Source organism: Triturus cristatus, chromosome 2_2 (assembly GCF_964204655.1).
Source record: "Triturus cristatus chromosome 2_2, aTriCri1.1, whole genome shotgun sequence".
Classification (NCBI taxonomy): domain Eukaryota; kingdom Metazoa; phylum Chordata; class Amphibia; order Caudata; family Salamandridae; genus Triturus; species Triturus cristatus.
Genome location: NC_140582.1, coordinates 820,711,011 through 820,726,063, shown reverse-complemented (window position 1 = coordinate 820,726,063; position 15,053 = coordinate 820,711,011). Strand labels below are relative to the sequence as shown.

The following is a 15,053-nucleotide window of genomic DNA, read 5'->3' as shown; positions in this document are numbered from 1 at the left end:
AATCACTTAAGCTACTCGTCGAGCCTAAGTTTTTCCCGGGCTGCGCGCACTCACAGCCTGATCTCCCAATCACTCAACACTCACTCCAACTCCGCAAGACATCACACATTCAAATCAACACCGCAATCTACAAAACATCTCACCCTATTCATACTCACTCCTCCACGAACTGCTGCTATCCGCCGCACCGCTACTTTCCATCAATCTCCATCCGCTGCCGTCGTCCACCGCTCACCATCCGATAGGTCACCATCACTTGACTTCTATGGGCCTCCGAAATCTCTTATCTAGGTCTAGATCTCCTCTCACTATCAGAGATAACCATCCTACTCTGCTACCAACTGATCGGGACGGATTCTTGCCTACCCGGTTCTCTCAAGAATCCTCTCAGGTCACCAGGATCTTTTTATCTGCTAAATAGTGTAGAGGGGATGAAACTCAATTTCCTATACTTAATCAACAAAATCAATTCTTCTTTCCAAAGGACCACTAATTCCAAATCTAACATTAATAGGATTTTATTATAACCAAAAGTAACTGCACATAAAGACACCTTAGCACAAGGTGAAGAAGCTAAATGGGCACTAATACAAATGCAAGTCTACATAGGAGTCTCATATGACTCAGAACATAAAGAATAACAAGTTCTAGAAGCATAAGAAAGGCAATGGTTAAGCCAATGTCTACATTACGAATCATTAACATATAAGGAAAGAAAAACGGTCAGTCTGTCCCTACTCTATCTCTAAAGTGGCATCCCTACTTAACATTTCCCTCCCAGGCAAGAGAGTAAAAAGGTGTCAGAAGTGAAGACTTCCTTAGAAGTACATTCACTTGGAGCTCGTTCTAAGATGCTCCTTTTAGCTTCCCTTCTAAACCTCAACTGCTCAACCCTCGGGGCACTGTCCCTAATACAAAATCCCAAAAACGTAGAACACGCCCTTCGGCACACTTCTTCAGCCAGGTCTTCTTCCAGTACTTTTCCAGTGAAACTTGTACTCCATTCAACGACGGTTAGCTTGACCTTGGGTCCCAGGCACCTTCTCTGCCGAAAGTATCATCTGTAAATTCCAATGTACTCCCCTGTTGGCTTCTCGTACCATCCTAACTCCTAAAACAAAGACCTAGGGGGCATATTATCAAGCCTAGTGATAAAATTATCGCCGCTTTAGCGGCAGAAAACTGCCGCTAAAACGGCGATAATGGGCTTGATAATATGTTCTATGGAATTCCAATTGAAGCCCATGTTAGGCGTCCTTCACATTTAACATGGGCTTCAATTGGAATTCCATAGAGCATATTATCAAGCCCATTATCGCCGCTTTAGGGCAGTTTTCTGCCGCTAAAGCGGCAATACTTTTATCGCCTGGCTTGATAATATGCCCCCTAGTCTCTCTAACGAGATAAATGTCCTTGCACCTGCAACAGAAACATGGGAACGAGAAACTTTTCACTTCTCTAAGATTTTCCATCCTCTTGTAATCCAAAGCCTTTACCAAGGGACTTCATTTTCGGCCTACAACGTTAGCTAACATAAGATATGAACAGGCATTTCTCTTTAAACGTATTTGCGATAAGGCCTTTACACTGTTAAACACACTCCTAAATCACACTTTTAGCATTAGTTCATTAATTCTTTATGCGTGAATAAGCAAACTACACTTGCAACTTTAACATGGCACACGTTTAACCTAACACATTGCATTACATAAAGTCAACATTATGCATTTACTAAAATACATTTGCAATGAACTATGACATTATTCTTCATAAAAAGCATGGTTACATTTCTAATCACCTCTATGTTAAACAATTCTAGGGATACAATTTCTAAGGCACACCTAAACTACGTCGATTAATATGTGGGTGCGGACTAACAGTGAGTATGATGCACCCCTACGAACTTCAAAGTAATGTGGCGCTCTATCAAGGGCACAGGCATAACAGCAGTCCATGGTATCTATTCTTCATTGATTTTAAGGCCTTATGATTTTACACTCTGACTGCTTTCTGCCATTACACAAATTTGCATGTGATAAACAAGGTGTTCTACACGTGGCAAGATCTGGCTTTAGTCTCAATATAAAATTAGCAGTTTGTGTTATTCAGTTTGAGCCTTGTTCTGACTGCAACCTGAAGGTTATTATTAATAAATCATCTACTCTAAGGGGTGTTTCATTAATGAAGGATGCGTTTATCCTGGAACCTGCAGGCAGGGCACGATTTTTATGAGTCTCCAACCATTTGAATCCAGGGAGCAGGGAACAATATCCCAATGAATCAGTGAGAATGGTTTTACTTGGAGATAGCTACTACCTATATTGGTGTCTCAGTGACATTGAATCTCCTCTGTGAATGGTATTGAAGGAGTCTGTCAATGAATTAAACCATTTACTGTAGCATGACCACCACTTGTCCCTCTCGCTAAAGTAGTGGTTCCCATCAAAGTAATTTATCAAAATCATATCAGTCCGTTCACCTCATTAACCATTACAAATATGTGTTTGTTGCAGTTGACTCATGCTCTTGTTTAATGTGAAGTTGGCCATAGTATCATGGGATGGCTTGCCAAGTCATCAAAGACCTACTATGCTTAGTAGAAATGAGAGGAGTTCAAACATTTTACTCAGACCAAGGGCCAGATTTCACGTCCAAAGTGCTTGAAGATCCTCTGGCCACAATGAAAATACAACTCCACTTCTCTAATTCTTTCAAAATAGAATCCAACATGTTGGTAGAAGGGCATAGAGAACATTTAGGCATAGCCGACCTAAGCATGGAAAATCAGTGGCGGGTTCCCCACTCTAAATGAGGCAGGACTATCATCACTGTCACTTGGCAATCTTGTGGCAGACAGGACACTGGCACAAGTGCTTGCACCTGCCCAGCCGACTGCGGCTTCACAAGTGCAAATTCAGCAGTTCATGGCAGGGTTCCCACTCCTCCAAAATGTAATTCACCCCCCCCCCCCATAATATCAAGCAGGCAGCTGTTTTTCTTTTTTTTTACTTACTCGTACTCTCTCATCTTCTTGCTTATTGAAAGTTCACCTAGCCAAATAAATCTACATTTTGTTTAGGAGAATATTAATTTTTGATGGACGTTCTCAAGTTACATGAACCCAATTTGTTCTTCATAAACACCATAGCTTAAAATCAGGATCAGAACTCTGGTCTCCAGCAACCAAATAAATGCACTCATTCTCTTTCTATAAATTACAAGCAAATCTAGGCTTTCAACAGTCCTAGGGCCCACACAGAGAAACACCTAAGATTCATCAGTTAAGAACTATCTAACAATGGATCCTACTATCTGGGTCCCACAAACATGCTTCTGGAAACACAAACACAAAAGGATGAGACAAAGGCAGTACATCACATTTAATTTCAACATTCCTAGGACATTTCACCTAAACTCTCCAAATGTAGAACTAGGCTATGAATAGGTATGAAACACAAAGGCCAAGTTATATATGTTGCACTGGTGTTGGTGCAATAACACAAATTTGTTGCACTCCCTATCAAGTGCAAAAAGGAAGGATAAAACAAACTTTGCAGCAATTGAACACTGTAAAAACATCATTTTGCTACTGACTGTCTATCCAACTATACGTTTAGAACTAGGTGAAAAACTGCACCGGAACCAGTGCAATAAATATATTCATAAAACGGTATTGCAATCAGTGAGCTGTTTATGTAATATTATTTGTAATTTGTCACAGCGCTAAATCTATGGTATGTTCTGCTTTTGGTTAAGTAAATATGTTTACTTTTTAGAATGAAATTGCTCAATCAAATTAATGCAATTTGCCAAGTGATAGGTCTTTATTAACATGATATTGTTATGTCATCTAATTCTGGAAGACAGAGCCAAGTGTGATCAACAGTTTTGCTAACAGGACCCATTGCTAAAACCATTAATGAATGATGAACTGTGATGCCCTGATGGTAGTAACATTTCATGTTATCCTTTCCTCACAGGAATCACCACTGTGCTTACAATGACCACCATCAGCACTCACCTCAGGGAGACGCTACCTAAGATTCCATACGTAAAGGCAATTGATATCTACCTGATGGGGTGCTTCGTGTTTGTTTTCCTGGCTTTGCTAGAATATGCCTTCGTCAATTACATTTTCTTTGGAAAAGGTCCACAGCTTCAAAAAAAGGCAGCGGAGAAAGCAGATCATGCCAACAACGAGAAGACCAAAGTAGAGATGAACAAAGTCCAGGTAAAAGAGAGGCATTCTCTTTCCATCATTGTTTACTAGGAAATTGAGAGCTTGGGAAATGCAAAAAGATGATCTGCCCTGGAAAAGAACATCATCCATGGTATCGAAAGGCAGTGTGCCATGGAAACAATATTTAGATGGGCTTTCTTTTAGTGTGTCATTACTATGCATGAAGTGACTTATAGAAAGAAAGTCTTGATGTGCACAAAGTTATTGGCTCTCTGCCAGCATTGCCATCTAAACCAGAGTTCTCCAAAGTCGGTCCTGGAGGGTCGGATCCATGACAGGTTTTTAGCATATCCCCATTTCGATAAATGTTCTATACTGAGATATGTGTGTAGGAAGTGAAGGTTCTATCATTTGCATAATGAATGCCCCATTGAAATGTTGAAAGTATTCTACTTTAATGCACTAATTTATAAACTGGCTCATTCAGTGCTATAGAAGGCATTACAAGTCCCCCGCTGTAAGACCACAGCTGTTAAATAATAGGCCTTCTTGCAGTCAGAAAGATACAATACACCTCCTAGGCAAAACATGTCTATAGAATTGTTACTAAATTAGCTCAACATGTGCTCCAGCTTGAAATGCAATTAGAGTTTTTTTAAAGGGTTTAAATATTAAGTTGATAACAAGACTGGGTTTACTAACATTAGTGGGTTCATTTAATTTGTTTATGCTTTTTCCGAGTTGCCAAACTTATAGGAGCTCTGGGGGGACAAGGAGTCATTTTAACAATGTATTTATTAGACATTTGTACAGTTGATTGCAGTAGCAGCTGGCATCTACGAGGAGAAGGGGCGGGCGTGTGCTAAAAAAAGAAAAATACTTTATAAAAAACTTACCGGGCGAATGTGACTTACTCCACTCCGGACCCCCACAGGAATTGGAAGCTGGAGCCTGGAACTCCCTTGACCAAGCAGGGTGCTACTCTAATGCTGTGAGAACAGAGCACTGGTTGGAGGGAGCGGCCACACCCATTGCTCAACAGCACCCTGGAGGCCTGCACTGACTCCAACCCAGCTCTTTAAGACAGCTGGGTTAGAGGTGTTTAAAGTGCGCATGTGTGGCTGGCCATCTCAAGACGACCAGCCAAAAAGACATGCGCACTTTAAACATAAGTGCATAGACAGCCCACCTTCCTCCCTGCTTCGGTCACTTAACAGCGACCCTGTCCCCGTCCTGACACTTGGCTCGGGATGGGGATGAAAACTAAAATGGTAATAAATTACCATTTTATTTGTCATGGGGTTATGGGAGTATTTTAAGTGGGGCGACGCTCCTCCACTCCAATGGAGGTGCCAGCCCTGCTTCATTGTTGTCCACATTTCAATTAAACCATATAGGTCAGTGACTGGAAGATTTATCTCTCTACTGATGGCATACATTTTAACATCAATAGCTACACATTCGAAGCAGACATTTATGTGGCACATGAGCTAGAAGAAAAACACAAAATGACTTAAAAATATGTCGTATTCACAAAACGTCTTGCCACTTATAGAAAAACAGGTAAAAAGAAAGTTACTTTGGGGAGTAGTAGAAGTAAAATAGGTTAAAACCCGCCTCTGTTATGTAATTTTGCTTGTATTCCCGACATTCATCTGTTATAAGACAGGAAATAATGCCATTTATGTTCATAAATAAAAAGACTCATGTTGGCAAACACCTTTCTAGCACTGCTGGCTTGGTCGTCCTCACTTTTAAATAGGCAGTAAACATCGACTTTAGAATTTCAATTCAAAACTCCCCTATTCGTGCTTATCTTGACTATTCTGTGCAAGCCCATATGTCCAGATCTATAGTGGTGCATGTCGATATCTGTATGCATGAAAATTTGACACTCTACTATATTGAAGCGAGAGGGCACTGTACCCCAACAGCTCCAAGCTATCTTGAAGAAGATCTTTTTGGATTCATACTAGGTAAGGTAAGGTTCAACCACTACGTCCCTAGTTATGAGTGCCCTGTCTCTCTGTCATTTCACCTTTCTGGAGTTATGATAATCAGGGAGTTCAGAGATTTGGGGGAATAACTTGCTAGGACTAATTGTGCCATTTCCAGCATGTTTTTGCTGTATATAACCCTGAATACCTTCCGGGTGAAATGCCGCAGAGCTGCAGCGTTCCCGATAAACTAATAATTCCAATGAGGCTACTAACTCCGGCTACTGGCCCCATAGGAATTATTGGGCAACTTGTAATAAGGGCCTGGGAGGCACCAGGGCAGTCATTATTTCAGTCCTGAATGGCATTCACTGGTTTGTGGATGGTGACTATGTTTGGCTGTGTTACAGTTGACACCTTCTGTGTCCTTTAACAACTCTGATGACGTATTTCATCAAAACTGTCCGGAGAATGATGGAATGTATAGGACTGTCTTAAAGTAAGGCAACGGTCTCCTTAAGGAAAGGTCATAGCCTGACCTCTTTGTGATCTAGAACATTGTTATGGGGAATGCCTCAGGCTTCCAGGGACATTTTAAGGATTTTGGGGACCTGGGCCAAAAAGATTTTGGGGGCTCCTTTTCAGAAAAGCTTTGAATTTATGATCCAGTTTCAGTTCTTTCATGCGGGCTTTTGTCATGTCACTCACTGACAGTGCACAGACACTCATCCACATTCTAAATGTGCTTTTCAATATTGTAACACAGCAGCAGTGCACAAATATTTCTGCAAATAATCTCTGTGACATGTGAATATGTGAGGTCCTGTTCTGATCTAAAAAACGTTTTTATGGAAGTTGCATGAAACATAAACACAATATTTCTCTGCAAACTGTCTGTGATAGATTCTCACACATCACCCGCATTAAAAATAAATTAAAGGAAAACGGTATTTGAAACAATCTGTTTAAGAATTATTTAAGGTCATCAGTGCAAGACTCTCTGAAGGGGGTCTCCTGAAAAGGCCAGAGCCCTCTTTGCCCATGACTTAAAACGTCTCTGCAAGCCTCAACACTTCCCACTCTCTTACTTAATATTTATCTTACCCCTCTGATCTTCACACTTTAAAAAATGTTTCTTCACATTTTACAGTTATGTCGAAAATACCAAATTCCTTTATTTTCTAGAGGTAGGGTGGCACTGCAGGTCGTTCCGTGTCTGATTTTTTTAGAAGCAATGAATAGGCTGGTATTGGCTAAAACTAAGGTGCTGCGACCAGATCGTGCATATTGCACTAATGCCAGGAGAATTTTAAAGAACTGCTTGCACCGATGACAATAAATGTCATTTACACCAGCTGACCAGTGAAAAAATATTTTGTATTAGTCAAATCAAAAAATATTTTTTGTCAATTAATTAACATCATTAGAAAATAGGCATTTCCTACCCTCACGTTGAAATTCTGTAGTAAACTTTGAAAACTTCTTGTATAAAAAGCATCACGATTCGTTACCATGTAGGATTTCATGTCCAGAATAAAAAAAAAATGTTACTAACAATCTCTTAACACTAACGTCTAAATATGAACTTGTCAAAGGTTAAAAAAAATTACATTGTTTGGTCCGCAGGCTACCTTTTTACAGGCCTCCATTTCACTTTTAGTTGAATTATTCCAGATAAATGACTCAAATGTTACAAGTTACTACAAAAGTTAAATGTAATACTATTATTGGATTTTACTTCTCCAAGTGTGTTAATACTTCATCCATAAACTTTTCAAAGGGAAGTAGCATTCTGGGACTTTGACCTCCGTGTGTATCACACCCCTTCTTTACAGTTGCGAATTCAGAGCTTAACAAACAATGTTTCAACCACTAGTTCCACTTCTCTAAGAGAGATGGGAAGGTACACACAATATGGAAGAGATGATCTACCAGCCGATTAATACAAAAACGTGGCAATAGCCATTACAAAATTGCATGCCCCCAATGCAGAATTTCACATCGCAATCATGCAGTGCTTGTGATCTGCGCTCTGACCACTGATTGACGACTGGTGACATACTCAAATTGGCCCTATGTAGAGTTGCGACATACGCCAGATTTAGGTATGAGTTACCCCTATTACCAGGAATAGACACACCCATTGAAAACATTTTATTTTAATTGGGGTACATCCTTTGCCTGATTCATTGGCTGTCTGCCTGGTGACAGTACTTCCCTAGTTCTTTGCTTATTTAATGCTCACCTTGGTCCCTGATCCCCCGCAGAGGGTCTGGCATTCTCCGAGGAGTATTATCATTTGGAAAGAGTGACTCTATGAAAATGACAGCAATCACTGCTGTGTCCAATTCATTGGGAGTGTGCGCTGTGCCTCTGCTGCAGAGAAACAATTTGGTCTTTACCTTTGGTCATTCTCTTTCTTTTGCTCCCTGGTAGACTATGTTGAAGTCGTTTTAGGTCTGGCTTGTGATTAACAGAAAAAGACCTTCAAAGAGCACAACTGAGACTGGCTTCGATACCACCCACGGGGTGGTATCAATTATACTGAGTGCATAATTTGATTAGGCTGGTGTGTGCTTGTACCGAAGAACACTTGTATTGCACAGATTAAGCTCAGTATGGTAGTCCTGAGTCAGGTATGGTGACAAGCCAATGACCAAGGCAGTAGGTTAGTTCTTTGGAAATAGATATGTCAGATGCCGTAGGTCTTACTTGTTTCTCATAAACGTTATGGCATATGCAGTACGCCTGAATGATGTATTTTTAAAAGTATTTGTTAAAGCCAATAGAGCTTTATTGGTGGATTGTCAATAAGCTGTGTTATACTGTATTAAGGGCTCTAGACAAGTATTTTCTAACATGGATTCCCAGAGAATACCTTAGTGTGTAAGGGTTTTGGTTACCCACTCTGAAAAATCCTGTTCTTTTTAATTCCATTGGTTTTAGGCCTGACCTGGCAGTGCAGCCGTTTGTGAGGTCTTTTATGGAGACCAGAAAAAAGACCTACAACAAGTAGTACTAAGGTTCTGTCTCCAACAACATGTTGATCTTCTTCACCACAAGTGTTTGATTGGTAAATGGATGTGTTTGTAGCTTATTTCTTTGTGACCTAAGAAATAGTTCTGTAGCTCATAGTTTATCGATACATTGTTTAATGTAGACCGGAGGTCAAATACACTAGGAAGGGCCTTTGCATGGTGTAATGCGTTGACCAACACAGTAGGAAGGAATTTCACATTCTGAACTCTGACAAATATACTAAGAAGCAGTTTTAAATTGTGAACTCTTTGCCAAACACACTAGGCAGGAGCTTTACATTGTGAGTCTTCTGAAAAATGCATTAGGAACTGGTTTTACATTTTGTACATAGACAAATGCAAAGGCAAAGCATTTTACAGTGACTTCTCTGTATTTACAAAAAGAAGTCATTTTACGTTGTGAACGTCATGACAAACACCATAGAAAGGAACTTTTTTTTGGAGCAATTCGACAAATACAATGGTCAACAGGAAGAGGTTTAGCGCAGAGGTACCTTTTAGGTGTGGCCATAGTATATGTTTGGTGTCTTCAGAAAATACTTTATGTTCATGTCAATGAATAAATTGGTTCTATCCAAAATGTTTCAGGGGTCTCTTTAAACAGTGACCACATGGTCATATTTATGTTCATGTTAAAAGCCAATGGACATACTGTGTTGCTGTTTTTGGTAAATCTGGTGACAAAGGCAATAGGCTTCTTATTTTACATTGTAAATGACTTGACAAAGCATGTGGATCTAGCCTTGCTGATCATAAAAAGATATTAAGCCCATATAGGAACATTACTAGTTTTAAGGGGTAGAGCCAGTTGGTGTGCAGATTGTTACCTGGTACCACACAGGTAAGGGGAACAGATAAGATATATAGGGTTAGTTCTCCCCCGTTCCTTTGGGGAGTACATGATTTCCACCATGTTATTCTAAAAGGTCCCGTTAAGAGTGGTTTGAATTTACAGTTCGCATGAAATCTTGTAAATACTTGCACATTTGTGGGTATTTTGTGTTGCGTGTTCATTAAAGTACATTTACTTTCTAAAGAATGGTTGAACAAAAATGTATTGTGTTTATTTTAGTGTATTGCTCGGTTTCTAGCCCACAATACCGCCTTGAATCAGCCTTCGACTGTTTTGCCTCATTACTCTGAGAGTCAGGTTTTATACTTTGATAGCTTTATTTCGGTCAGGGACCATAAAAGCACAGGTAAAATATGTACAAGCATAAAATACATAAATAATTCAGGATTTAGATAAAAAAATTATTAAACAGCAGTTATCAAAGTGAAGACAATAAGAATTACAGTATACATATTCGATCTCTAGTATAAAAATAAAAACATTTAAGAGGGACCCAACGCCTTTAAAATCCGGTTACGCGTGTGCCAAGCATTGGTCAGAAATTTTGCTAATGCAAAAACAATTGGGCCAGAGAGATCAGTTTTTAAAATTCTATACATTGGTGCGTATTCCCTGCAACCCATATTCCTTATCAACGGGAGAAGCCAATATTTTCGTGCTATTTTGTAGGCTGGGCAAAAAAGAGCCACATGCAAATCAGTTTCCTCCGTGGCATCACAGGCCGGACACTGCTTTAGGGTGGGAGCCGGCAACCAGGTGCTTGTGAAAGACCGGAACGGCAGTGGGCCGTATCTCCATTGGAGGAACAGCTTCCGTGTCAGTACGGGGGAGATAGGGTCCAACACCCTCTCAAATCTATAGAAATCCTTGCTCTGTATAAACACAGAAGCTAAGGACCCTTCTGCCTGGGTAGCTTGAGCCCTGGCTAGTTTGTATTCGTAATAGACCTTGGCCAGGGCCTTTTTAGATATATTTAGTGCGGCTTTCGCTGGCTCAGTCCATAAGTCGGGGAGCCCTATTCCCATGCAAATGGCTTGGATATTTTTAACCCAAGGGATATTAAGCGCCATTGGGTGATTCAGAAGTTCAACCAATTCCGCCCTATAATCTACAAGATCGTTGCTGCTCCACAGCCTGCGCCAGAATGCTAAAGGTCTCAGGCTTATTTCGTCAGCTAACGGTCGTAGGCCCAGATCAAGCCTCAGGGGGAGGAGCGGAGTACTGGGCGGGAGTGCGGCTATCTGTCTTATAAACTTGTTTTCCACTAATGACAGACTCTGGCAAGACGTGTGGCCCCATATTTCCGCCCCATACATTATCGCTCCCCTAGCCTGTGCCTTATATATCTGGATCAGTGCCCCCAATGGGCGATATGATGAACCAGTCATCATCCAGGCAATACCCCCAGTGATTTGCGTAAGTTTAAGGTTAGCCCTGCTCTGATGGGATCCCCATGTCATGGTTTCATTGAGAGTCACACCAAGGTATTCAAAGGTGGTCACTCTCTCAAGCCGTCCAGCTCCCAATTGCGGATTTGGCCGTAGTTTTTGCCTCGGATTCAAAACCATGAATTTGGTTTTTGCCGCATTAATTTCCAGCCCCCTATCAGTACAGAAGGCCACGAAGGAGTCAAGAATCCTCTGAATACCCATGGGGGTTTTGGATAGCAGCAGGGTGTCGTCCGCAAACATAATTGCGGGCACCCTGCTGCCATTCAATTTCGGGGCGTCAGTATATTCGGTGGCATTCAGATGGGCGATTACCCCGTTGACAAAGAGGCAAAACAGGGTCGGTGCCAACACACAGCCCTGTCTTACCCCCCGGTCAACGGGGAATCTGTCGGTCAGTTCCCCCGACCTCCCACACCTCACTCGGGCGTAGTTATTATGGTGCAATCTCTGCAAGATTAATAGGATGTCCGGGGGGACGCCCATCTCTGCCAAGATGCTCCAAAGTTTCCCCCTGGGCACCAGATCGAATGCGGCCCGTAAGTCCACAAAAATTGTGTACAAACTACCGCCCTCGATTTTTGCTGCCCGCCAGTAGATCAGATTCAATCTAAAAACCTGGTCCACTGTGGATACCCCCTTCCTGAATCCCGCCTGGTAGGGACTAAGGGCTCCCACCTCCTCCATCCAGTCCTGGAGCCTATTCAGCATCACCCTACCAAACAGTTTCTGTGCCACATCTATCAGACTGATTGGTCTGTAGTTGGCTGGGAGGAGAGGTGAGCCTTTTTTAAAGATGGGAACCACCTCAGCCCCCAGCCAAGTACTAGGGATTTCCATGCCACCAAGGACTCCGTTGAAGAGGGCGGTAAGATAAGGGGCCCATACAGTAGGTTCCTGTTTAAACATATCCCCTGGTAAACCGTCCAGTCCCGGTGCCTTTCCCGAAGCGAGTCCTGAGATGGCAGCGGTCACTTCACCGAGCGTTATCGGCTCCCCTTCATAGTCCGGGCGGCCTACCCCGTCAACAGCAGGCGATTCTCCCGGGTCAGGACTGTATAAGGTCTGGAAGTGAGCCTGCCACACCCCTGGGGCAATATTGGGCTCAAATGCAGATTTGAGGTTCCCCGACCCCCCATTCACAATCCTCCAAAACAACCGTTGGTTTTGGGTCGCTAGTGCCTTCGTGAGTTCCTCCCACTGTTTTTCCTCCCATTCTGCCTTAGCATGGGCAGTGAGTTTCTTATAAACTCGTCTGCTTTGTTTTAGGCCATCCCCACCTAAACCCTCCTTGATTAGTTTAAGGAGCTCTGTTTTTGCCCTTCTGCAAGCAAGGTTGTACCATAATGTTTTGCCTCGCCGCCCCCCAATTGTTTTTCGTGGGCTACAAGTGAAATGAGGTGCCGCAGCTTTTATGAGTTCCTCATGGGCTTTGAACAGTTTACCCTGGGAGTCTTTGTTGTATGGCTCTGTGTCCAAGCAACCCACAGTTTCCAAAATGGGAATTATCCCATCATAGAGCCTGGGGAGTTTATTCTTGCTTGTAGCCAGGTGCTCCCACCTGATCCTTCTCCTATTGTTGTCAAGGAGAAGCGCCGGGGTGTTACCTACCACATTATTCACGGGGGCTTGGGGGCCAGGATGGACAAGGTCGAGCTCAAGTGCGTTATGGTCACTATCGGACCTTTCCATCACCCTGAAGTCCTGGATTGTCGGCCACTTCACTATTTGAGCCAGGACATAATCCAGACGGGACTCTCTTCCCAGTCTGTTATAGGTGGTTTTGCTGGGTATATCAGATTTTGTTCGCCCATTACAAGCTCTGAGTCCAAACTTCAGGGTGAGGGCTGTGATTTGCACCGCTAAGGGGGTCCACGCCTTTGAGGGTGGGGCTTCCACCATAGGGACTGCCCATCTAAATTCTTCATCAGACGATAGCCCATCCAGAAGACCAGGGAGAGGCTCAAAGTGAGAATTTAAATCCCCTCCCACAATATAGTATGAATCGCTCGGTAGGTCAGCTAAGAAATTAGAGAGTTCATCTATGGTCGGCGATTCCTTTACATTCCCCATTGGCCTGGAATAAATATTAATGCACACCAGTTTAACTTGGTTGGGCCATAATAGAGAAATCGCAAGGATGTCCTCAGAGTTGGTCGGCATCCGAATTGCCACACAGCCCAGATGAGATGCAACCCAAGTCGTAAGCCCTCCTGACGGACGGCCTTTGCCTTCCCATCTCGCTGGAATGAAGAATGACATGTATCCTTGGTGACCATAGTCCTCTCTGGCCCAGGTTTCCTGGAACATACATATGTCTCCAGTCTCGATATAGTTTGCCCAGTCCGAGTCCCCCAGTTTGTTAGCGAGGCCAGCAACATTCCAACAAATTAGCCTCAGAAGTCCAAGGGTGTTAGATGCCGGGCCAGAAGAATCGGAGAGTATGATTCCGGACTCTACTGCAATCGGGGATTCTAACGCATTACCTGCAGTAGGGACCAGTGAATCGGAAGGTCTACTGTAGCCATTCTCCACCAGTGTTGGGTCGATCAAAATTCCAGAGGCGTTGGGAACATTATGGGCCGACAAATTGTCCAGGACCGCCCGGTTGTTCAGTGGTCCATGAGACTTAACAGCTGTCGAGGTAGGTAGCTTGAAAGAACTACAGACGCCACAATCCAAAGCCATTGGCGTATGAGCGGAAAGTCAATCAACCCCATCCAAACTATTCAGGCAGTTGAAGCGATTGGGATGGAAATAGGGCCTATCCTGCACTTGGAAACTTGGGCGTTGTACATAGTCCTTTTGTCTGTATCGTCCTGCATTGGAATGTGGTGCATACGGGTAGGGGGGGAAAAAAAGGATACTGGAAGGGTCTGAATAGTAGAATCCAGTGATCTATTTGCTCCTTTACAGATGTGCAGCACAGTGCCTGGATCCTTAAAACTTGCCAGGATACAGTCCCCTATTATTGTTTTCCTAGTCTTGCCTAGCCAGGGAACCCTTCTGACCATAATGATCTCATTGTTAAAATGAGAAGGTAAAGGTCGATTCCAATTTAGCCATTTAATGACCTTATTCTTTAGCGAATGATAATCTTCATTCTCCCCTAATCTTAAACGGGGGGCACCTGCTAGGACCACCGTTAAACTATTAGCCTCAGGCGGCAAGTCTGGTCTCCGAAGACTTGGGGCCGGCCGGCCCGGGGAGGGTAGAGGGATGCCACCAGCTTCCAGGTGGCCGCCATTAATCCCCGACTGGGGACTTTGAGGGACAGAGTCTATTGGGTGTAAGGGCCTATTAAATGAGTTACAGCGCGGTGCCTGATCTAAGGTAGCCATTAATGGCTGCAAGGGAGGGGCAGTGGTCACACTCTGGGGAGAAACTTTATTATCGCCCTTTGTAGTTCCTTTTTTAGTAGGGTTTCCTGCGGGGAGGTGAGGTCCCATATTATTGGATTGTTTACTAACTAAGGTGTTCAAGGTAGTAAGGGATGTTTCCAATAGGGTGAGCCTGCTCTCCACTTTTTTCAAGCTGTCATTAATGGGCTGCAGAAGGGAGCGTAGTAGCGATTCTATGCTCCCTAAAGATGTAAGA

The 15,053-nt window shown here is 42.9% G+C and overlaps 1 protein-coding gene across 1 annotated transcript in view; it reads left to right on the top strand.

Annotated features, from left to right (window-relative positions):
• LOC146862834 (gamma-aminobutyric acid receptor subunit beta-1-like) overlaps positions 1–15,053 on the top strand; it is a 443,957-nt gene that overhangs the window by 413,925 nt on the left and 14,979 nt on the right. Inside the window, exon 5 of the mRNA XM_085642158.1 lies at positions 3,981–4,231. Coding sequence (XP_085498284.1) covers positions 3,981–4,231 — 251 coding nt within the window. The remainder of the gene's footprint in view (positions 1–3,980; positions 4,232–15,053) is intronic.